Source organism: Leptonychotes weddellii, chromosome X, assembly GCF_054177405.1.
Source record: "Leptonychotes weddellii isolate Sample4059 chromosome X, ASM5417740v2, whole genome shotgun sequence".
In the NCBI taxonomy this organism is placed as follows: Eukaryota; Metazoa; Chordata; class Mammalia; order Carnivora; family Phocidae; genus Leptonychotes; species Leptonychotes weddellii.
In genome coordinates, this window is record NC_138385.1 from 35,430,980 (window position 1) to 35,457,408 (window position 26,429).

Sequence of the window (26,429 nt, forward strand, 5' to 3'; positions counted from 1 at the left end):
TGTTGACCAGAAGCCTTATCGACAACATAAACAGTTGATTAACACATATTTTCTATAAATATTATATACTGTATTCTTACAATAAAGTAATCTAGGGAAAAGAAAACATTAAGAAAATCCTAAGAAAAAAACATTTACAGTACTGTATGTGTATTTATTGAAACAAATCACATATAAGTGGATCTGTAAAGTTCAAACCTGTGTTGTTCAAGGGTCAACTGTAATTTACACATCATATTTCAAAGTATAAAGTGTTGCCTAGCCACTGCACAGAAATATACATTTTAATATATACAACCATATACTACATATTGCTGGCATTATGAAGTACAAGAGGATGCCAATATTTAGATGATGGTAGGTCAGTATTTCAAGGTTTCTCTTTTTTTCCCCAAACCATGCAATTATCCCACAGCTTTTAAAAAAAGAATATACTTATATTAAACTCTTCAACCATCATATCTTAATTCTACTAAAGTAAATTAATGTTAGGCCTCTCATCAGTACTTATTCTGCACCTCATTTATTTTGGTGTCATTTTTATTTAAAGGTAGCGCTCAACTGTGTAATATCCAATATATATCATTCCACAAGAGTAGCATAATACAGTGTCAGTATTTTGTTATCAAATTATCCAGTGTCTCCTTGATATCTTTAGTCTCTGTATGTAATGTCATAGGAGTTGGATCTACTAAAGTCAGATTTGATCTCAATAACATTGAATCAAGATATGATGTCCAGTTAGTCATCATCTATGTTCTCCCTTCTCCTAGTCTAATAAAATCCAAATATTAACCTTTAGGAGGCATGACATGTATTTTTAGATCTTCATAGAGACAAAATTTTTATCAGTGAGTGTTGCTACATATTAGCTCATGATATCTGTCACACGTATGGCATAGAAACATATCATACATGACGAATAATTACATTAGTACCTTTGACAGAACTACTATACTTTGAAAATGTCTCTGGCACTGGTGGATAGGGGTAATATCCACCAATAACAGTATTCTTCACTTCCTCAGAATCGGTCCTTGTTTTAATCCAATGAATAAAGTTTTTTACCTTGGTGTCGTTGGTATATGGCTGGCCTCTATGACCTTTTTGCAAGAAAGGTAAAACCAAAAAATGAGAAAAAAAACTCACTGTAATGAATTGTATGGACTTTTTTGGTATAAAAACAGTATATCAAAATAATCTCTTGTGTCACCAAGAAAAGAAGTTCATTTATTCACTGTGTAGCAGATTACACTTAATATGTATACAAAAATTATCAAAGACAGTAAACCAATCCTATGTTGAGAAGGAAATCAGACATATTAGAATTTAAGTGGACTAAACCATAGCTGCCTACAGGATAAAGTCATAATGAAAAGAAAACTAATAATCTGGATTTTTCTAACTATCAAAATGGTTGGCATCTTCTTAAAAAACTGATTTTTAAATCATGTATTAACCTAAAGGTATGGCATCATGTTTGAACTGAATTGCCTATGATATAGCTCAGCATTTAAATTCATGTTCTTAAAACATATTTAACAGTATCATTTACATGTGATTATTGTTAGTATTTATAAAATGAGGTATTGACAAAGATGTGTATTACATCCTTCCTAGGACTCTTCTACTGACAAATTTTTTAATTATCAACATGGTAGTGTGTGAGTAAGCACACCACTCCACACTATTTCTTCACTCATCTGGAAACTTTAAACTTTATTGTTTTGACCCCGTTATCAGAAAGAACGGAGAAAAAAGATGTGCTTGTAGACAACTAATAAGACTCTTCTTGTTATATAAGTAAAACCTGAGATCAGGGACCAAAGTTTGATGAACATTTTTAGTTAGTATTTAAAAATATTGTTTATTGTATCCATATTGTGATATAGGGCCTAACAGTCTTCAATCTATCAAAGCAATTTATGATTATCTACCTTACATCAAGCAGGAATTAAAGTTAACCCAAGGACATAAATGCAATTCTCCAGTGAGTCACAAAATCATTGCTTCAGTCATCATTAATCTAGAAGCAATACATTTCATAGGCTAAATATTCTTTGCCAAAACATCCTTACAGCAATAAAGGAGGTCAAAACAAAGCTATCTTGTGGTTGAATGTTGTGATGTAAAAATTAATTTAATTAATAGAAAATATATTACATCTCCAGTAAAGTATAAACCAAGATATTGCTCACCAGTAATAAACACTCGACTCTCATTTGTAGTGGTTAGGTAAAGCAGTTTAGGTACTTGAGTGTCATTCCTGACAACTTTCAACTGTGTACACACGAAATAGGTCACTGTAGAAAATGAAAACAGTTATGAAGAAACTTCGGCCTTTCAAAGAGGACATACCAAGATCAGTATCTAACACAGTGCTTCTCAAACTTTAATGAACATAGGAATCACCTGGGACAACTGTTAAAATGCGAATTCAGATTCAGTAGTTTTAGAGTGGGGCCTGAGATTCTCCACTTCTTGATAAGCTCTCAGTGATACTAGCGTTGCCAGCCCTTTGACCACACTGGGAGCAACAAGGATCTAACACTTACCTTTTTCTTTAGATAAAGGATCTAACACTTACTTTTCCTTTAGAAAGTACAGTGGCTGCACCTAACTGAAGTTACTGCTTGCACAGTTAAAGATGGCAAGTCTCTCTAATCAGGCATACAACTGAGTGTGAACAGTTATTTCCTACAGAGAAAAAACGCTTAGTTTCTCCAGGATGCTTTTACTGATTAACCCAATCTAACACTGATCCCTGAATTACTCTGACTCCTTCCACCAGATAGGGGTATACACTGTTAACTTGAATTTCCTTATGCATGTGTTTATCTTAATTAGACTTTAAGTCTCCACGACAGGGCTTATACAACCCATTCTTTACTATTCACCTTGCTGAATTGTTTTCAACTGTCTATCAATTAGTTAGGTAAAGTTTCATTAAGCCAACAACATTTTTTTAAATTTTAACTTATCACATGCCCAAAATGGTTATGGTCTTATGAACTAGGAAATGAAGAAATAAATGTAAATACTTGTATCTCACAATAATGGTAAGTTCTCATTTGAGATAATACTTCCCTAGAGTATGATAATAACGATAAATCCATTCACTGTATCTAACATTTCCTAATTCTTTATCTTATAGCAACAAAAATAAATCTGTTGAAATGACTAAGAGTAACTCTCAACTAACATCACTCTTCCTTTATTTACAAAACTACAAATATGTCACTATTCATGGTTAAAGATCTTGATATAGGAATATCACAGAAACTTCTAATTCTCATTTCATGACTGTTAAAAATCAGACATTCCGACCTGACACCTTCTAGCTGTTTGACATCCAAGAAACTACTTAACTCCTCTGGACCTTTGTTTCCTCACCTGTAAATCTGTAAAAACATCAACTTTGAAGAAGGTAACTAGGAGTACAAAATGAGATAACATGTACGAGCTTCTGGTACATAGCAAACACTCAATATTAATTCTCCTTAGTTTTTCACTCTCCTTAATCAAAAGTAAAAAAGATTCCCTACTACCAAAGGATTCTGGTATTATTCTAGAAGATACTTGGTCATGTTCCCCTTCATGGGCCTGAAGCCCCCTCGGTACTCACCAATCATTTGATAATTTTTTTCATCTTGGTCAAAATATGAACATAAATTGCAAATGTTGTCAACTACTGTACTAGAGTAAATCTCACCAAGGTCTGTATAAGGCTTTCTTAGAAAGATGTATTTTCCATTATCCGAAGAAATAGAACATGTATACTTGGCAACATTTCTGTGAAAAAATCATTATCTAAAACTTGTGTCAACTTGTCATTTCAAGTGGCTACAAAGAGAGAGGGCCCTGGCCATAAAACCCACCTAAAATGAGGTAATGGAATCGTCATGAGAAGTCATCACTATCAATCATTTATGCCCTGAGAGAAGTTACATGAGAAATCATAGCTCCACTCACCTTGGAAGCCCATGCCTTGGTTTTGGCTAAAATTCTTTCTGCCCTCTCCCTCAATAGCTAGCATGAGGTTTAGCTCCATCCAGATATATTTTAAAATTTTAATCTCACAAGCAGATGGTAGAAACTAATAAGATAATATCTGAATGGTGTGGAATGCTATTTTGTAATAACCAATAAAGGCGTAGCAGAACAACTCTTTATATGGTCTCTAAGTATCCTGATGCTCTACAATTTTTACCTTGTTGATTTTAAAAATTACGTATGGTCAAGACTGGGAGTTTTCCCAGTGTTGGCAAACATTTAACAATCAGTATTTTATTCATATAATCACTTGAAAAAACAGTGAAATAACACACTGTAGCTATAATAGCTTTGTAGTAGTACAAGCTGGTATAAGGAAAAATTCACTGAAGTTGTTAAAAAGTATTAAATATACTTTTTTCTTATCATAATAGATCTGAAGCATACCTAAAATGTTTTCAAATGAATAAAGTTAGTGGGAAAAATACCTCTGTATCTGAATAAATGCAAGGGGGAAATGTCAACACCAAAGTAACTAAAATATTGACCAGCTGGTATAACATTGCCAATGTAATATTAATTTAATACTCAAATGAAATCATACTTACCACTGTCATTATTTAATTACACAGTCTGTCAAGCCTCTACCAGTTAATTCGATATTAGTAAAGTCTTCATTGTCTTTTTTGTGGTCTACTTAGTCAATTTCAAAATGGATACAAAGGGAACTGATTGCCTATGTTTTAGTTTCACTGAATGTTAAGCTTTTATGCCTGAAATGCTAATAATGAGAATTGATAAGAGCACCTGTTTTCTGAAAAACTGGTTTCAATCCCAAATTAATTCTGACTAGACAACCAGAAGGTGGTTAATATCTGTAATACCAAATATAATATTAATACAGAAAAAATTTAAACATGCTATCACACTGCTTGAATTTGCTAACTCAGTATCGTGCCACCCTGTAAATCAGTACACACTTTAACATTTTAAGTTAATGCCCCCATTTCCAAAAATAAAAAGATGCAAATACTGGATTGAGTACTTGGGTAAATATTCTCAAATATTTCTGGCTGAGATGTAGAAAACAACTCCACTATAAATGGCTGTTCTGAAGTCCCGTCAGCGATGTGAATCCAACGATATGACCAAAAATCTTCACGGTTTTCTATATGGATAGGATATTAGAATAAATGAAGGTAAACAATTATGCATATATGAGCACAGAACTATTCACCAAAATATTTTTTATGGCTTTCAATTTTAAAAGCTTACCTTTTTTTTTTGACCGCTGGACCCTTCCTACAAAAACTAAAATGCCAATAACATCACAGATGTGATTTTCTGGCATATCATCCAGTTCTGACCTAAAAAAAGCAAAATTGTTAAATATTGTATCTTTAAACAGTGAAAAAGCATTCTACAATTATGATTGTGAAAATATATATCTATATAGTTGATACTCCATAATTTGGGGTAGATTTTGAGCAATAATAATATACTGTTTCAGTGGCTAAAGTTAAAAATTAATATTTAAGGTATTTTACATGAGTATTCTACCTTGTGATAAAGCGGTGATTTAATTTTGGCAATCTCCATTCAGGTTTCACCTGCTTTTCTGGAATGATAATTATGTTAGTTGGAGGATCTCGAAGGTTCAGGCAGATTTCTGAAAAACAAATATATTACTTTAATATGACATTTAATACAGATAAAAGAATATACTATGTGCACAAATTACACAGCAAAATATTAGACTGAACTCTTTTGAGCCCACCACTAACCCTAAGAACTAGACCATTATCAATAGCTTTCTTCTACTTATTCCTACATTATCATATCTACTTATCTCTTGACCAAAGGTTAGCCATTTCTTAGATTTTGTGTTTTATCATTTTTCTTAATTTTAAAAAAAAAGTTTTTGTCATTTATATGTTTTTGCCCAAACAAAATACTATTTGTTTTGTTTAACTTTATATGGATGAACTCATACCATATTCAGTGTTCTAGGGCTACCCTTTTCACTCAACATTATGGTCCTAAAATTCACCCATGTAGCTGCATGTAGTGCTTTTTTTTTTCTTATTCCCACTGCTGAATAATGTTCCAGGGTGTTGATATATTACAATTTCGTTTACCCATTATCGTGTTGATGGACATCTGTATTATTTCCTGTTTTTGCTATTACAAACAGGGTCACTATGAATTTTTTGTACATATCTCCCTGTGCACCCAGGCAAAATTTTTCTAGGGTATTATACCCAGGAGGGAAACCCTGGATTGTACAATGTACAAAAGTTCCACTCTACAGGCTAATTCTAAACTATTTTCAAGTAATTAACCTATTTATAGTTCTACCAGCAATGTGTAGGAATTCCCATTGATCAGCATCCTCTCCAAATTTTGCTACTATCAAATTTATTTTTTGTCAATTTAGTGACACAAAATGACAATTTGTTGTGGTCTTCATTTGTACTTCTCTTATTACTAATTATGTTGAATGACATTTCATATATTTATGATACATCCATGCATCATCTTTAATTTTTTTTTATTTTTAAAGATTTATTTTTATTTTAGAGAGAGAGAGAGTGGGGAAGAGGGGCAAAGGGGGAGGGAGAGAGAGTCTTATAAGTCGACCCCGCACTGAGCATGGAGCTGGAAGCAGGACTTGATCTCATGACCCTGAGATCCCAACCTGAGCCAAAATCAAGAGTTGGACGTTTAACCAATTGCACCACCCACGAGCCCCTCATGCACCCTCTTTTGTGAAATACCTGCTTGTGTCTTTTGCCCACTTTTCTATTGAATTTTTATCTTTTTTTTTTAAGATTTTATTTATTTATTTGAGAGAGAGAGAGAACACAAGCAGGGGAGAGGCAGAGGGAGAAGCAGACTCCCTGCTGAGCAGGGAGGCAGACACTGGGTTCCAACCCTAGGCTCCCCAAGACGTTTAATGGCTTAACCACTGAGCCACCCAGGCGCCCGTTTTTTCTTATTTATTCGAAGGAATTCTTTATATATATTGGACACTAATACTTTGTTGATTATATTATTGCAAATACATTCACCCATGTGTGCATTGCTTTTTGTTCTTTTTATGGTGTGTTTTGATGAAAAAAAGTTAATTTCAATGTAGGGGTAGTGGGGGGTCGCAGGTCGTGGGGGGCAGGTTCCCCTCTACACTCCCCCATGGAGGAATTGGCAGCCCCAGATGCTCTCATCTCCTTCTGTACTGAGATGAAGGTGCTACCCTCCCCTGTCCCCACCCCAGCTCAAGGGGCGGCCGCCCATGAGGTCTGCGTGGGCCTGTGAGCAGAGGTGACCAGGGCCAGGGCCAGATAGTGGGGGGGGATGCTGCATGGGGAAGCCGCATGGCTGGCCTCCAAGTGGAGCTGGAGCTACTCTGCCAGGGTTTAAAACTTAAGATGAGAATAAACAGTATTATTTATAAGGAAATGATAATGAATAAGTCATCTCTAACTGCTTCCAGCCTTTTTTTCATAAAAGAGATCATATTAAACTTACATATTTGAAGATTGCATAATCCTGCCTCCAGCACCAGTGGTTTCTCTGTTGTGACTCACAAGAACTTTAGTAACAAACGAAATGATCCAGGAGCATGGAAAATAGGACTTTTACATTGGTTTGGGATTGGCTATGAGCTCCAGCATTTTCATTGGCGGGGGTTTCATTTTGGAAAAAAAAAAAAAAAACAAGTCTTCTGTGACTTGCCAGGAAAGGCTCCATGAGAGCAGGTCAAGGTGGTCATGCGTATTTTAAAGAATGGTTGTCGTGGGCTGGATTGCTATCAATGGGAGCAGGTGCACCAGCCACCCTAGTGACTCTGATAGGGCCTCTCAGCGTCCTAGTAAGTGCTATTCCTTCTTCATACTTTCTAAATGAAACACTTAATCTTCATGGGAAAATTGGATGTTTGGTAAGTATTCTAGGATCTACAGTTATGGTCATTCACGCTCCAAAAGAAGAGGAGATCGAGACTTGAAATGTCTCACAAGCAGGGAGATCCAGGTTTTGTGGTCTTTGCAACACTTGTGGTTATTATGTCATTGATATTAATCTTCGTGGTTGGACCCCGCCATGGACAGACAAACATTCTTGTGTACATAACAATCTGCTCTGTAATCGGAGCGTTTTCAGTCTCCTGTGTTAAGGGCCTGGGCACTGCTATCAAAGAGCTGTTTGCTGGAAAGCCTGTGTTGCAACATTCCCTGGCCTGGATCCTGCTGCTGAGCCTTACAGTCTGTGTGAGCACACAGATTAATTGCCTGAACAGGGCCCTGGATATATTCAACACTTCCATTATGACTCCAATATATTACCTATTCTTTACAACATCAGTTTTAACTTGTTCAGCTCTTCTTTTTAAGGAGTGGCAAGATAAGCCTATTGATGATGTCATTGGTACTTTGAGTGACTTCTTTACGATCATTGTGGGAATATTCTTGTTGCATGCCTTTAAAGACGTCAGCTTTAGTCTAGCAAGTCTCCCTGTGTCTTTTTGAAAAGACGAGAAAGCAATGAACAGCAATATCTCTAACATGTATGAAGTTCTTAATAATAATGAAGAAAGCTTAACCTGTGGAACTGAACAATGCAGTGGTGAAAATATCTCCCAAAGAAACAGAAATCTCACAGCTTTTTAAGAAAAATGTAATTAGGGACGCCTGGGTGGCTCAGTCAGTTAAGCATCTTCCTTTGGCTCAGGTCATGATCCCAGGGTCCTGGGATCGAGCCCCGCATCGGGCTCCCTGTTCAGTGGGGAGTCTGCTTCTCCCTCTGCCTGCAGCTCCCCCTGCTTGTGCGCTCTCTCTCTCTCTGACAAACAAATAAATAAAATAAAAAAAATGTAATTAAAAGGTTAATCTATAATTGTGCTATAAAGTGAATTTGAATATCAGAATGTGTCTGAAAAAGCACTGTTCTCAAAAAATGTCCTCTAGAGACAATCTTTTTTACAATTTCACTGACTTGGATCAAGAAATTACCTTTCTTATATTTACATGATGGTAGCTCACTAAAATGACCTCAGTACATGGCCAATTTTTATTAACATTGTATTATTGTAGAGGTACTTTAAATTTTCCTTCACCAAAATCTAAATGCACTGACAGTTTTAAGTCTATAAAAATGCTTTATTTTTTCATTGGTGATGAAAATCTGAAATGTACATTTGTCATCCCCACTTCATCAATCCCTGACCACTTGAAGGCTTTCTGATTTAAAAAGGAACAAAATTTTCCTAATACATTATCCTGTGATTTACCTTACCTATAAAAATGACTCCCATTTGATGAATTATTTTTTTTTAAGATTTTATTTATTTATTTGACAGAGAGAGAGAGAGACAGTGAGAGGGGGAACACAAGCAGGGAGAGTGGGGGAAGGAGAAGCAGGCTTCCCGCTGAGCAGGGAGCCTGACGTGGCGCTCGATCCTAGGACCCTGGGATCATGACCTGAGCTGAAGGCAGCCGCTTAACAACTGAGCCACCCAGGCGCCCCACTGATGAATTATTTTAATTTTGAAATGTTAGTTTAAGAGAATCCTAAGTTATTAAATGAAGAAAAACTCAATTTACCAAACAAAAAAGGGTAGGAAGTTGCCTGACGGAGATGTTTCTCATGCTGTGACTTATCACCACACATTTGATGATCTTCCTATTCCTTGATGGCACCTTGCTAAACCAGCGCATCCTGCGTCTATCAGGCTGCAGCCTGACTGGTTTCATTCTTCACTTTCTCTAATCCCTTGATACCTGGAACCTTGATAACCATTTTACATCAGCTCTTGTATTTTTCAGTATATTTTCATAATGAGTTATATTGTCATTTAGATCCAACAACTCTGGGAAATAAAGTCAAAAGACTAATTTCTTAAATTTAGTTCATGTTATAATAAAAAGATAAATTGAAACCCAAAAAAATATTTCAATGTAAGTTGGGTTTATTAATCATTCATTTACAAATGCTATTTCCTGTGTCCTATCCAAGAAATCCTTCCTTATTCCAAGGTCAAATGCATATTTCTTTATAAGTTCTTCTAAAAGTTTTGCCTTTTACATTTGCTATATATGGAATTGACTTTTTATACGGTATAAGATAGGGATATAATGTCATTTTTTTTCTCAAGTATGTAATTTTTTTTTCCAATACTATTTATTGAATAGTTCTTCCTTCCTTGATGATCTGTATAGCACACCTGTCATATCAAATTTTTGTGTGTTTAGGGCTATTTCTCGATCTATTGTGATTTACTGGTCAGTTTGTCTATATTACATGGTCATAAATTTTTTATAATAACTCATGACATTTGTAGGAGAAGTCTTTACTCTCTCTACAGCCCCTTATTTTCTTCAGAACTGTCTTGACTAGTCTCTATAATTATGTGCCTCCATATAAATTTTAGTCAGTTCGTCAGTTCCGGAAAAAAAAAAAAATCTTACAGAATAGCACTGAATCTGCAGATCAATTTGGGGGTACTTGACATACTTATGAAATTGAGACTGATTTCCTACCTAGGAACATGGGCTATTTCTCTATTTATTTAGAGGGCTTTCTATCCCCTTTTATGCAGTAGGTAATATTTTCTAAGAATTTGCTGTTTAGCAAACAAAGATTAAAACAGGATGAAGAGGGGGCACCTGGGTGGTTCAGTCAGTTGGGCATCCAGCTCTTGATTTCGGCTTGGGTCATGATCTCAGGGTCCTGGGATCAAGCCATACATCAGGCTCTGTGCTGGGTGTGGAGCCTGCTTGGGATTCTCTCTCTCCCTCTGCCCCTCCCCACCCCCCCACATTCGAGCATGCTCTCTCTCTGTCTCAAAAAAAAAAAAAAACCAGGATGAAGATACTTGATTTCTCATCTTGCCTATTAGCAGCCATGTGATTAGAAAATTTACTTTACCTTTAAGAGTTTCAGTCTTTTCATATATAAGTGAGGAAAGTTTGTATTACATGACACTACCTTGCACCTACAAAATAGTTTGCATTTTACAAAGTACTTTCATAGTCATAGTTACCTGATTATATTTAAGTTCCCTTCCAGCTCCAAAATGCTAAGATTTTGAATGAAATAAATAACCCCTTCCCACCAAAACCCCAAATACTTGATGCTATTACCTCAGTGGGTATTATACAATACAGTCTGAAAAATCTCAAGATTTTAAAATGTTTATTTGGGATGCTAGCTGAATACTATTTGATAAAAGGTAGGACAGAATTATATGCCAAATGACAATATACAAAACCATACATTACTAGCAAATATATCCTATGTTTGGGGCGCCTGGGTGGCTCAGTCGTTAAGCATCTGCCTTCGGCTCAGGTCATGATCTCAGGGTCCTGGGATCAAGCCCCGCATTGGGCTCCCTGCTCAGCGGGGAGCCTGCTTCTCCCTCTCCCACTCCCCCTGCTTGTGTTCCCTCTCTCGCTGTGTCTCTCTCTGTCAAATAAATAAAATCTTTAAAAAATATATATATATATATGCGCTATGTTTTACAAGAGAATTTTCACCTTTATAGGCTTCCATTTATTTGGTCTTTAAAAAAATTGTATCTTAGTGTCTGTAACTTGGAACTACACATGTAAATATGAAAAAATAAATCAAGATCAATTACCCCAATAGTTTGTCTTTCAACATCAATACCTAGAAGGCAGTGATGGTACCACAAACCCTTATTCCCTTACTGATGAACCCTGGCCCCCAATATATACTTTTTCTCATTTATCCTACTCATAACATTTAAACTACCCTGGTATTATTTGTAATCCTCATTCACACTTTCTTCTATCCAACTCATTCTCCCATTCTCCTGACCATTCATTCTTTCTTCAACTACATTTCTGTTCCTTTCCTCTCCCCTTTTGTTCATCACATCTTCTTACTTTTTACTGTCATTAATCCTTCATTTTATTGTAATCTGTTCATCTTAATGAACTGTAATTAGACTATTTTTTCTCAAGTTTTTATTTAAATTCTGGTTAGTTAACATACAGTGTAATATATTACCCTGTTAGACTAATTTTTTAAGGGTAGAACGCTGTATTACTTATCTTTGTATCTCTTGTGTCTAGCATGGTTTACAAAACTGTCATTTCCCTTCAAAAGATCATTAATCCATTTGAGCTTTTTAAAGATCATAAGTCAGTAGTTCTCAACTCTAGCTGTGCATTAGAATCGCCTGAGGATTTTTAAAGACACATCAATGTCTTGGTTCCCTCCTCAGAGTAACCAGATCAAAATCTCTGAACCTGGCATGCCTATGGTTCTTTCAGGCTCCCCAAGTGATAGTAATGTCCAGCCAGGGTTGAGCTCTGCATATATGTGTAGGCTCAGCAAACTATAGCCTGCAGATGGTTGCTTGTTTTTGCAAATAAAGTTTCACTGTAACACAGCCATGCCCATTCCTTACATATTACCTCTGTTTGCTTTCACTCTATAAAGGCAGACTGTGTACTTATGACAGAACCTATATTGCCTTTACAGAAATAGTTCGCTGACCCCTGATAAAGAGGGAAAAAGTCCTATTCCTTATTAAAAAGGTATGGGATAAAGTAGACTGATGCTAACACTGATAAAAAGTAAAACTGTTTTAAAGACTAAAAGAAACATTTTCAGTATATTCTCATCTAAGCCTCTCATTTTAAAAAATAATTTCTATATTTGCAATTATTTACCTGAAAGTATAAATAGCCTCTCATGTCTAGAGGGAGTTTCCATTATGAAAATCTGGCCCTGTAATTCTATATAGCAGAGGTAGCATACTGCTTGATTCAATTTCAGTGTTAAGTTTTAGTAGCTGTTTATCTATTGACCACATGCTATCTATTGTTCTACTTTCCATATGTTTTTAAGGTTTAGAAACAGCTATTAATACCAGACACATTTCTAGATTTGCCCACAGCCGTGTAAAAATTGTGATTTAAATGAATTCTCTTTACACCAGAAAAACAGTGTATCTCATAAAAAGAACACTAGGTTAGGGGTCACTTTTCACTGTGCCAGTGATTAAGTGACATCAACAAATTTACTTACCTTATCTGTTATTGACAAATGTCTCAATTTTTACTAAAGCATTTTTTTTCCATGCTTGGTTGTGGAAAGAATTTACAAATTGACAGACATAATAATACATGTTGCAAATTAGCTTTTTGCCAGTTTTTTCCTGTATTCTCAAGTCCCAACATCAATATCAGTTTAATTTCTTACCTTTCTATAATAAAGAGCAATGAGATAATGGACTAATTATACTAAACTACTAGGTAATGACTTATTCATCCAGCAAGACATGATTGATGTCTACCAAATCCTTAAGACTTTAATAAAGAATCATATGAGATTTTCGTAAATAAACATGTATTTAAGGAAACAGTGAACAAAGGCCATATTATCTGCACATTCTCCAAGTAATTTAGCTTAATGTATTAGTAGGGAATTTAAAATACATAGAATTACAGGTCCAGTATAAAACTAGTATGAGCCAAAAACAATACTTAAACTTGAGTGATATAATCTACCATTTTGAAAAATGGAAAGGCAAAAAATTCATATCCACATCCGAAAACAACCACTTAATAATTGTAATGCTCCAAAAATATTTAGCATGATGCCAAGATGTCAAAACTTTGATTTCAATACTAATTAGGAAGAGCCTTTTCAAAATTGCAGCAATTCAGTTGCATTTGAATACTGACCGCAGGCTAGATAACAGCAATTTATCAATTTAAAATTTCCTGATTTTGATAACTGTACTGTGATTATAGAATAGAATGTTCCTGTTCTTAGGAAATACACACTGAAATATTACTGAAGTGTTTTGAGGTAAAGGGGTATGTGTGATGGCTGCCACTTACTCTCAAATGTTTCAGAGGACAAATATTTATATAGAGAGAGGTGGGGAATGATAAAGTAAAGGTAAATGTTAACAACTGTTGAATCCGTGTAAAGGGTATATGGCGTTCTTTGTACTATTCTTTCAACTTTTACCTAAGTTTGAAATTATTTCTTTTTTTTTAAAGATTTATTTATTTATTTGAGAGAGCGAGAATGAGAGAGAGAGAGAGCACATGAGAGGGGGGAGGGTCAGAGGGAGAAGCAGACTCCCTGCCGAGCAGGGAGCCCGATGCGGGACTCGATCCAGGGACTCCAGGATCATGACCTGAGCCGAAAGCAGTCGCTCAACCAACTGAGCCACCCAGGCGCCCAAGTTTGAAATTATTTCAAAGTAAAATGCTGACAAAAGCCTTTTTGAATAGCACCTTACAGTAACAGAAAAGTATATTCAAGTCATTAATTTCGTATTATAATACAAAAATAGAACAAAAAAAGTACATCCTAAGTGGAGCTCATTCATTAATCAACAATAAATATCTCACACTATTTCTTCTTAATAAATGCAATAATAAATAATTTATTAAGTGATTGCTTAAAATTTGTATAGATAAAGGAATTTAAAAGTTCCCCACGTTCTAACAGATTCAGCAATTTTTAGGAGCCTTTGGCTGATATGGTACTTTACAAATTTATACAAACAAAATAGCCATAAAACAGTAAATTTATCGAATACTTAACCCATTGTAGAAATTAGTTTGATCTGTGGATCCACCGGTAGAGGCTGCATCCTGAATGGGTAACTCTTTTTAACAGAATAATCCTGAAGCAGAAGAACTAAACCAACCCGCAAACTTTTATACCATTCAGGACACAGGGCATTCCACATAATCACAGACACCGTGCCTGAACTGTCAGCAACTTCTAAAAAGGTCTAGAAAAAAAGAGTGAAATAGCACATGCATATTTGTTACTTTTATCTCAGGGCATTCTCATTTTAAGAACAAGAAAGCAAAACTATAGGGGAATGACTGAATAAGTTATGATACAATCTGTAACTATGAAAAGTTATGATTTTTAGTGATAGAAAATACTTAAGGAAATGTTAAGTGATACAAAATTGTATGTACAATATGATTTCCATTTTGTAAGATAATTTAATATATGACATAGTCATGCAATATAGGATATGCATACATATACACATAGATGTGAGATATGTGCATATATATGTTATGTATGTATGTAGACATGATATATACATACAAAAAAAGGGAATAAAACACTTGGATATTAATAGTGGCTCTGGTAGAATTTGGGGTGATATTACTTACCAGCTTTATTTATATAGCTTTCTGCATTTCCCAAATTCCCTCAAAGTATGTATAACTGTTATAATGAAGGCTTAATAAAACACTTAAAATAATTCTTGATAACATGTGAAAATATGGTAAAATGTTAAATAAGAAACCAAACAGGACAGAAATCAAGAAGGTAGTTCTCAATGACATTCTGTGGCACAGAGAGTCAAGATAACAGAAAAGTATCAGCTAGATTTGACAATTAGAAGGTCTCTAGTGAGTGACCAGCTGAAGAAAAAAGTCAAACTAATTGTGTTGAAAAGTAAATGGGAGGTAAGAAAGTGAAAACATCTAGCAGAGACTACTTCTCCAAGGAGCTTGCCAGAAGAGAAGAAGAGAGGGAATAGAGGAGTCCTGAGGTCAAAGGAGATTTTTGTATTTTTTAAAATGAAAGACTAGAGTATGTCTCTATGCTGGTGTAGAAAGCACAGTAGAGAAGAAAAGGCTGAAGATACAGAAAAAAGCGTGAAGGAGACCAGTTGAATCAGGGAACTACAAGGTACCAATACAGAAAGAATTTCTTTTTGTGTAAGAAGTTATAGAAAAATACCTTGAAATATACATTTATGTATGTTTTAAAAATTATTAAATTAAACTTATAAAATATTATTTGAACATAAATTATCCTAATATGGAGTCAGGTCTATAAGCTATAATCTATAACTATTACATTAACATGTAATATCTTGTCATTACTTATACCTGGTACGGCTCAATCATCTTTTTATCAGGTTTTCCATAGTATCGCAGTTTCGATTTATGTAAGATTCTCACAAGCAATGCAGGAAAATTCCTTCTGTTAGCCCAGGTCATTTCAAGGTGAGACAGGGAAATTATTTTGGTATCTAGAATAAAAAAATAAAATAGAAAAAAAATCCTACTTAATATGTCATGTAATTTAAAAATTGTAATTTAAAAATGGTAGCTAGATCATCCCCAAAGCAACTTCTACTCACCAGCTAGGCCAGTCTATATACTTCTCACGTACAAAACTTAATAATACATGCTATCTTTAATAATAATAGCTAATATATAGGGGTGCCTGGGTGGCTCAGTTAAGTGGCCAACTCTTGATTTCGGCTCAAGTCATGATCTCAGGGTCGCTGGGTGTGGAGAGCCTGCTTAACCTGCTTAAGACTTTTTCTCTGTCTCTGCCTACCACCTTTCCAACCCTCTCACGCGCATGCATTCTCTTTCTCTAAAAAAAATAGCTAATACATAAATATGCCTTACTATGTGCCTGGCACAAAGGTAAAAACCTATATTAACTAATATACTATCCCATCTTGAATGCCCTCTGCCTTGTCAAACTGGGTAATTACTTCCTGAAAGGCTTGGATCTAAACTCATCTCCCCCTGGGTGGGGGGATGGGTGAAACAGATAAAGGGGATTAAAAGAACACATGTTCTGATCAGCACTGAGAAATGTATAGTACAGTTAAATCATTATATTGTACACCTGAAACCAATATAACATTGTATGTTAATTATACTTCAATAAACTCATCTCCCTTAAGAAATTTTGTGGGAGAAACTCAATGCCATGGAATATTTTCCCTCTACCAAGCACTTACATGTTTAATTTATAGAATTGTTTTATGACGTATTTCTGTATTGCCCTCACCGTAGTTTTATATGTGTAAGTTCTATATTTCCCAAACATGCCAGGCATAGTCCTGTACCAGGGCCTTTGCACTTGCTGTTCCCTCTGTCTGGAATGTCTTCTTCTTTTTTTTTTTTTTTAAGATTATCTATTTATTTATTTATTTGACAGAGAGAGACACACAGCAAGAGAGGGAACACAAGCAGGGGGAGTGGGAGAGGGAGAAGCAGGCTTCCTGCTGAGCAGGGAGCCTGATGCAGGGCTTGATCCCAGGACCCTGGGATCATGACCTGAGCCGAAGGCAGACGTTTAACGACTGAGCCACCCAGGTGCCCCTGGAATGTCTTCTTAGATACCAGAGTGACTTCCCTCCTCCTCTCCTTCAAGTTTTGCTCAAAGGTCACTTTCTCAGTGGTGTTATCCCTTACTACCCTATTGAAAAGCGATCCCTTTTCTTATGCCTCATCCCGTCTTATTTTTCTACATAGTACTCCTTATCTTCTCATATGTCATACAATTTACTTTGAAATTTTAATCTCCATGCCTGCTGGCAAATACAAAAACTGCTTAAAAGCTATTCACCATCTTTAAAAGATTAACTTGTATTTTTTATTTTATTCTTCTTTGGGTTAAGAGAGGTTCCATCTGCAATTCCGTCTACATTTTGCTCTCTCATAGTCCAATCCCAACTTTCAAAACCTGAATTTGTATTTATTCCAGTATTTTATTTCACAAGATATCTCCCACTTATTTTAATTTACATAATGTATCACCTACTCAACATTTTGGTATGAAAACCATATTTGTAATTTCTTTTTAATAAGAATTTAAGTGGAATGTTGTAGTTACACCTGTATCATAAAAAACATACTATTTTTAGTCTTCAGATATCTTGTATACTTTTCCTTCTACATTCTTCCAAAAAATTTATAGCTCAGAATCATAGGTCCTAATATTTTCTCTGACATAACTGATTTCCTTTTTAATTAGGTCAGATGAATTTTGGATCAGTTCTGAATTATCTGAAATGTACGTGGAACACTCTTGGTCAATGAAGGCACACATGCTTTCACTAACTAGAATAAATTCAAGAGTTATATGCTTTTGTAAAACCAGAGTTCTAAAAGCCACTGCTTCCACTATAACTGAGTCCACAGAGTTAGCTCTGATCAGACATCTGCCTGGTTAATATTTTCCCAGTTTGGGTTTTTAACTCACAAACTTCATAGAATATACATATCTCTCAAATCCAAAAAGAAATTACACGCTATACATAGACAATGAAGAATCTGTATAAATTCACAAAAATGTGTTCATTTTCAAAAGAAAGAATGAAAATAAACTGGATATTCAATATAAAATGTTAGATAGCAAGTTATGGAACAGTGATTCTCAAACTTTCTGGTCTCAGGAGTCTTTACATTCTTAAAAATTACTGAAGACCTCAAAAAGCTTTTATTTATGTGGGTAATATCTATCAACACTTGCCATATTATAAAGTAAAACTAAGAAATAAAAAATTATTCATTAACTCCCTTAAAAACAATAAACCTATTATGTATAATATAAATATATATATATTTTTGAAAAATGTCTCTATTTTCCAAAACAAAAAAATCTAGTGAGAAGAGGAGCACTAGTTTATATTTTTGTAAATCTTTTTAGTGTCTAGCTTAATAGAAGACAGCTGGATACTCATATTTCTTTGGCATTCAGTCTGTTTCAATGTCACATGTCCTGTAGCTTCTGGAAGACTCCACCACATACTTTCAGAGAATTAAAGTGATAAAAGGTAAATGAAGTCTTAGTATTATTATTATGAAAATAGTTTTGATGTGAATCCCTTGAAAAGGTCTTGGGGACATCTCTAGAGGTCCTTGAACCATACAATGAAAACCACTGCAAAAGAATAAATCTAAGGAGTGCAAAAAGGAATAAAGAGCTGAAAATAATGTATTAGAAAAACACAGAACTGTTAAATCCAATTCCTGGAAAAATTAATGAAAAGGTAGACCTCTGACAAGTGCAACCATGAAGACAGAAAACAAAAATATGTTTGAAATGTGATCAACTATAAACCTAGAGAAAAATATGATTATATGTGATTATATATCACTAAACTTGAAAATATCAGTGAAATTAATAATCTTCTAGGAAAATATGAATTATCAATATTGCCTTAAGCAGAAGAAAACTGGAATAGGTCAATATCCATGGAAGAAAGTGAAAAAGTTCACAAATAATGACCTCTAAAAATGGCACCAGGTTCTAACAATTAATTTTATAAACATAGATAAATCCTGAAAAATTATGACAAAAATAGTACACAGGAAAAAAAAAAAAAACCCATAAATCCAAATCATTTATGATGGTAAATATCCTCAATCAAATACTTTCAAACCCATATAGCAAAATGCCAAATTGCATCATGACTAAGTACAGTCCTAAACACCTTGTATTATTCAAGAGGAAGATATTATAAATTGTGAATAATTCTGGAGATTGACACAAAAATCAAAGTTTAAATAATTTTGTTGAAACATTAAGGGTAACCTCTAGGAGAATACAAATTAATGTATAACTTCTAAAGCACTAGAAGAAAAAGAAATTTAAATCTTGCAAAAGGAAAAAAAAAAATAAGGCATGCCGTATAGTAAACATAAAGTAGTTCTGCGAGAACAGGTACAAAAACATCATTAATGACTTTAAATTTAATTGGATTAAATCCATCTCTTAAAAGAAAAAGAAACTGGTTTGGGTCAAAACCCCCAAATCTTAGCTATGTATTTCTTTAAAAAGACAAATGTAAAACAAAATAGAAATAAAGGGATGGACAAAGATACATACACTAGGTCAGTTCTCCAGATGTGGCCTTTGCACCACCAGCATCATAAGCACCAGTGAACTTCTTAGAAATGCAAATTCTAGGGCCCTACCACAGACCTACTGTATCAGAAACTGGTGGTGGGGCCCAGAAATCTGCATTTTAAAACACTTTTGAAGTGATATGGATGCCCATTCATGTTTGAGAACCACTGCCCAAAATGCCAACTAAAAGACAGCAGCAGTAGTAAGTAGTACTATCAAGACAAAATAGAATGCAAGGCATGAAAGGACAAAAAAATTCCATACTGATAAAAGGCTAAAAATCCACCAACAAGATATTACTGTTATAAAATTTTATACATTATACATTTAAATCAAAAACTTTTAGAAATACAAAGAGAAATGAACAAAACCACTGTCATAAAGAGAAGCCAATATTCCTCTCAGAGAAATGGGCAAATAAAATCGATTTAAAATAAGAACTGCAATACTTTAATTAAAATTTAAAAACTTGTTATAGGGGCGCCCGGGTGGCTCAGTTGGTTTAGTGGCTGCCTTTGGCTCAGGTCATGATCCTGGGGTCCTGGGATCGAGTCCCGCATCGGGCTCCCTGCTCAGAGGAGAGTCTGCTTCTCCCTCTCCCTCTGCCCCTTCTCATCCTCCCCCACCCCCCACTTAAGTTCTCTCTCTCAACATAAATAAATAAAATCTTTAAAATAATTTAAAAACTTGTTATAATAGACTTCATATATAATAAGTAAGCTTTTTCTAAAATTTTGAGGGATAAAGAGGAACTCAAATTTAAAATCAGAAAATATGAGTAATGAGTAAAAATTGATAAAATAAAATCTCTACACTTCAAAACCTAGTGTATGCAGCCACAGCAGTATCCATGGGAAATTTTGGAATTTTAAAAGCTTTTGGAAGAAAGAAATAAGGAAATAAGTGAACCAAGCATTCAACTTAAGAAGGTAGTACAAAAAAATATGAACAAAGGAAATACAAGAAATTAAAGATAGTGTTAATAAAGTAGAAAACATCTCCCCAATATAAACTTAATTAGTAAAGCTAAAAGTGTTTTTTTTAAATACTAATAGACAAGCCTCTGGCAAGGATGACCATAAAAAAGGGTGAACACATAAATACTAGGAATGTAAAAGAGGATGAAACAAGACTAAAATATTTTAAAAATATAAACTAAAATTTAAAAATAGAGACTATTGCATACAACTTTGAGATCTAGGTGAAATGAGATTTCCTAGTAAAATATCAACTCTCACAAATGGACTCAAGAAGAAGTGTTATTGATTTCATTACTTTTTCTATGAGAAACTGAAAAGGAGTCATTCTCTCAACCCCCAATCCTGGACCACGGCCCCAGGTTCAAATAGTTTTAGGGGTAAATTCTACCAAACCTTCAGTGAACAAATGATTTCTGTAAGCACAGAAAAACAGGCAAGTTTCCCAACTCATTCTACTAGCTAATATTAATTAACCTGATATCAATATTGGGCTGAAATAGTAACCGCCTAAAAAAGTAAAATCTATGGAACAAATTCACTTTAAATATGTATGTAAATATAACAACCATGACCAAATAGAGATATAAAAGTGGTTCAACATTAGAAAATCCATTAATGTAATTTATTTTATGCATTCCTTTATTCAACAAACACTTACTGAACGCCTACCACATGGCAGACACTGTTCTGGGTATAGGAGAAATGCCTCACAGTGGTGAAAAAAACAGACTCCTTGCCCTCATGGATCTTATATCAGTGGGAGGAAAAAGAAAACAACAGAAAAAATAATTTCAGAGTGTTATCAATCCTATGAAGGGCATTTCCATGGTGATGCAATAACAATAAATGGGGAGGGAATACATATTTAAACAACCCTTTTCTTTTTTTTTTTTTTTTAAAGATTTTATTTATTTATTTGAGAGAGAGAGTGAGAGAGAGAGAGAGCACAAGAGGGGGGAGCCGGAGAGGGAGAAGCAGACTCCCCGCCAAGCAGGGAGCCCGATGCAGGACTCAATCCCGGGACTCCAGGATCATGACCTGAGCCGAAGGCAGTCGCTTAACCAACTGAGCCACCCAGGCGCCCTTTTAAACAACTTTTTCTAACATATTTTATATATTCGAGTTGAAACCTGAAGATGGGAAGGAACTTTCCAGAAAGAGGAAAAAAGCAGGAGCAACATACTAGAGGAAGGAAAGAGCAAGGAGGTTTGAGATTAAAAAAAAAAAAAAGGCCTGTATTCTGGAAACAAAATGGTGGAGGAGAAGGGTTAGAGAGGTGAGTAAGGGGACTGGGCAGGGCAGGGGTCCGTAAACTACAGCCCTTGAGCTAAATCTGGCTTGCTGCCAGGTTTTGTAAATAAAGTTCTACTATAAAACAGCCAAACCCATTAATTTACATATTGCCTATGGCTGCTTTTGCTATACTCTGGCCAAGTTGAATAGCTGTGACTGGAGACTATATGACCGACAAAGGCAAAAAGATTTACCATCTGGCCATTTAAAGAAAGTTTGCCCACACCACAGGGCCTTGCGCACCCTGATAGGAGGTCTGGATTGTTGTCTAAGTGCAATGGGGAGCCACTGGAGAGATTTAGACAGGAGATTGGCAAGATCTAACTTCCATTTTGAAAAGCTGTCTTTTAGATCACCATATTGGTTACCTTTGGAGTAGGATATTGACCAGGAGAGGGCCTTAGGGAGACTTTTGAGATGCTTAAAATGTTCTGTATCTTGATCTGGGGGCAGGGGTGGGGATGGTTTCAAGCTTTATTTTCAAGCTGTATTTTTAAGACTTTAACACTTTGTACATATCATACCTTAATAGAAAAGTTTTAAAAAAGCACAAAAATGCACCATAAACAATGTTAAAAGAAAGGGGACAGAGTGTGAGAATGTAATATGCAATATATAGCAAATACCACCCATTAGCAAAGAAATCAGAGAAGTCAAGAGATATAATTTAAAATTAGCACAATATGGGGAAATGGGCATTCATCCATATGTTAGGGGGAATATAGATTGGTAAAACCTTTTCAGAAGATGATTTATCAATATCCATCAAATTAAAAAATTTAAATATTCTTTAACCCAGCAATTTCACTTCTAGGAATCTATCCATTTAACAGAAATACCTGAACATAAAGAACAAGTATGTGTATATCCTAATGATGTTCAGTGCTGGATCTAAACCTGAAAAACCAGTAACTGCCTAAAATTGATAATTACCCATTCACATGAGCATGATTATATAAATTATGGTATACCCCTACTGTGGAAGTGTGTATGTGCAGATGTACATTAAAGATGCTTGAGATAAGTGTAAACAACAAATCATGCCACGCCACAGAATTTTTTTTTTTTTTTCAGTGATACACACCAAACTGCTGAACCTTTGGAGTTTTGAGAGGAAAGTTGAAGGCATAGGAGGAGGAGGTAAAGGGGTCTTTCACTCCACCCCGACATTTTATTATTGAAAATTTTAAACATACAGCAAACTTGAAAGAACACCTATATACCCCCTTCTAGATTTTGTTATCAAAATTTTACTATACCTGGGTCTTACATTTTTAATACAATATACTTTTTTATGTCTACACAAATAAAGTACTTTTAATATTATCTTGCCCATTAGGTGTTCAGTAAGTGTTTGCTTTTCAGTCTGTATTGCTCTTTTTCTTGCTAGCCAACAATATACTTCTAAATATAGTTTGGATTTTTTAGCACATGGACATTGCCTTTTGTAATAAAAATATGTGTTCAATAATGGATATCACTTTCATAGTCAGAAAAATGAAATATATTTTTACAAATTATTATTCCCCTCTTAATTCTTCTAGACACCAATTTTTCATTTATGTATTCAATCGTAAAAATAAAAATGATCAACACTTAAGAGTAGTAATGCAGTGCCGCCTTATTCCATGCTTGAGATAAAAATCATTCCATTATTTCATCCCTGAAATTACTATCTTGCTTTTAAAGCTTAAGTTATTTAAATCATCCTTGTCCACACATTTCTATAACATCTTTTTTCCCTTATAACTGGATATTACTTTAATTGCGTATTTTTGATCCTTCTGTCTTTTCACTTTCAAGCCTGTTGCTGATACACGTCATAGCAAGACTATATATGAGCTAATATTATGACTGCAATGTAAAAAGAAAAAAAACTGAAAAGCCGTTAAATGTAGAAAATTATCTTTCTTCCTTGAGTACTTTCGCCTTTATTTTATTTTTTTTGCGTTTTATTTGGTCCCCATTCCATATACGTACATGCCTATAGTACTATCATTCCCCTTCCATCCCTGATAAAATATGTTTTACAGCAGTTGCTGATGACGAACAGGCATTTTCAGGCTAACTTCCTACTTGTGGTACGGAAGAATTAAACTTCTCAGGTCAGTATTGTCCGTGATACGCAATAAGAAACATAAAAATGAAAATTCCAAGCCTGTCCACAAAAATCACACATTCAAAAAAGCAGTATTTACATAACTGCTACACTCAAAGACATAAAAATGGCGTTTCATTAATGCAAATTATTAAGGAATAAATCACGGAACATCCTTTTTGGAATGAAGGTTAAAACATGCAAAACCACGAATATTTACGACTTTTATGCCAAATTCAAATCTATACACTCGCCAACCAACACAGAAAGTACTATTTCCACAAGTGGAATGGGAATGAAACGAAAGATAAGTCCACCGTAGGCAAACGCACACACAAGTATATATGCCAGATTAAATCTGAGATGTATTCAGACAGTTCCTGAATGGCCACTTGAATAATCAAAGCAAGACACGGGCTGTGCAAATTTCATTAAGGGAGCGCCAATTCGACATCCAGGAGCATTTGTTTATTCCCACTCGCGGCTTGAAATGAACAATACCAATGCACCCTCCTTTCCTTTCCCATTAACGCAAGCTCCCGAAAACTATTTTTTAACCCCTCCATCATTCCCTCCAATTACTTACTGTTAAAATTGTGTTCCTCGGGTTGCTTGTTGGTTAACCAAATATCTCCATATGGATCTTCGTTATTCCACAGGGCCAGGTAATGACTCTTCCCGCCTCTTAAAGGCCTCTCCGGTACCTCCTCGTGCGCACTATTTCTGAATGGAGTTTCTAGAGAAATAGCCTCCAGGGTCTCCCCACAGTGGACGTTATCTATGCACAGGATCCCCTGGCCTAATCTTTTCTCGTTGTAAAGGCACGAGACTCTGGAAATTTTCATTTCTATGCCAACTTTAAGAATATTTTTATATACGAGAAAGTTCAGGCTGGGGTCCAGGTAGCACTTCTCCTGGTACACCCCGTCCGAGATCGTCACATCATAGCAGTAAAGGGGAGGTTTGGGTATCGTGTCGCGTGGCTCATCCTCTAACAGGTACCTCTGGACGGCCAGCACAGCGACAGGCACCACCTCCGACGGGGTGACCCACTGCAGAGGTGAATCCGTTATCTGCTCAAGAACCTTTTGGATCCAGGACCTGCGCCCATGGGCACCGGCCCTTCGGATCACCCCTCCCGGGACCCCAGCCCGATTTCTCTCAGGATTCGGAAAATCTAGCCCGGCATGTGAGGGGCCGGCCTGAGGCTGACCTAACTCACCAGACATTGTGGGGTAACTGCGTACTCTCTTCACTCCTCAAAGCTAGGCTGCCCGGTCCAAAGCTGAGGACTAAGAAACCGCGCGCTTGGGCGACGATCGCTAGCTACTCTGCTCCCGCTGACTGGCAAGGCTCCGCCCCCGAAGCGAGGCTGCAAAGACGTTCCGCGTGCCGGCGTCAGCTCTCTCGCCCCACCCATCTCTCGGCGCGCTTCCAACTCGCAGGCACTGTTACTAGGCAGTCACACGCGCGGTTACGTAGCAGATCCTCCCACCTGGTGCCAGCCGGGTCGTCTGGGGAGGAGGAGGGGGAGGGACAGCGTTGGTCGCCATGGTTCCCAAAACGTCGCAAGAGGGAGGAGGAGGAGCACTGGTGGCTCTTCTAGAAAGGAGAGTGCTGAGAGGCAATGGAAAAGAGGAAGTGGCTGGAAGCGGGGTACGAGTAGTCTTGGCTCAGGTGTTTGGGGGTTGGGGCCTTGGGCCGGCTACAGAAAGTAAATTAGAGTTCATTAATATACATGAATGCCATACCACAGGTCTCCTATAGTATGAACAAAACCAGGTAATGTAGGCAAAGCCTTCAGGAAAGTCCCTAGCACAGAAAGTCCTCCATAAACGTTAGTTGCTCTTGCTATGAGCATTAGCATAATTGTCTGTAGTGACTCCCTGAGTGCAGCGTTGGTGAATTAGTGATTAAGTGCAAACGAAAACAGAGAATTATAGAACTGGCTTGGTAGAGAGCTGCCTTTAGGTTAGAATTCTTAAAATGTGCTTACGTTTTATACAATACCTGGCTTAACAGCGAAGATACAGAATGTCAGAAACTGCTTTTCTTTTTTTTTTTTTAAAGATTTTATTTATTTATTTGAGAGAGAGAGTGAGAAAGAGAGAGCACATGAGAGGGGGGAGGGTCAGAGGGAGAAGCAGACCCCCTGCTGAGCAAGGAGCCCGATATGGGACTCGATCCGGGACCCCGGGATCATGACCTGAGCCGAAGGCAGACGCTTAACCAACTGAGCCACCCAGGCGCCCAGAAACTGCTTTTCTAAACTACAAGGAATGTATGCGGAATGACTATAAAGTGAAAAAGATGATAAGAATAGTCCAAATTAGGGCGCCTGGGTGGCTCAGATGGTTAAGCGTCTGCCTTCGGCTCAGGTCATG

General features: G+C 36.0%; 1 protein-coding gene and 1 pseudogene across 2 annotated transcripts in view; one reads left to right on the plus strand and one right to left on the minus strand.

Annotated features, from left to right (window-relative positions):
• The window catches only part of RADX (RPA1 related single stranded DNA binding protein, X-linked), an 81,135-nt gene extending 55,633 nt beyond the window's left edge, over positions 1-25,502 (minus strand). The window contains exons 1-8 of one of the 2 annotated variants that reach the window (XM_081808470.1): positions 24,632-25,502; positions 15,906-16,048; positions 14,584-14,776; positions 5,554-5,662; positions 5,269-5,360; positions 5,027-5,161; positions 2,199-2,303; positions 939-1,103 (exon numbers count right to left, since the gene is read on the minus strand). In XM_081808470.1, coding sequence (XP_081664596.1) covers positions 939-1,103; positions 2,199-2,303; positions 5,027-5,161; positions 5,269-5,360; positions 5,554-5,662; positions 14,584-14,776; positions 15,906-16,048; positions 24,632-25,274 — 1,585 coding nt within the window. In that variant the 5' untranslated portion in view covers positions 25,275-25,502. The remainder of the gene's footprint in view (positions 1-938; positions 1,104-2,198; positions 2,304-5,026; positions 5,162-5,268; positions 5,361-5,553; positions 5,663-14,583; positions 14,777-15,905; positions 16,049-24,631) is intronic. The other variant, XM_081808471.1, reaches the window with a different exon arrangement.
• On the plus strand, positions 7,603-8,668 carry LOC102747009 (magnesium transporter NIPA2 pseudogene; annotated as a pseudogene).
• Positions 25,503-26,429: the final 927 nt, after the last annotated feature.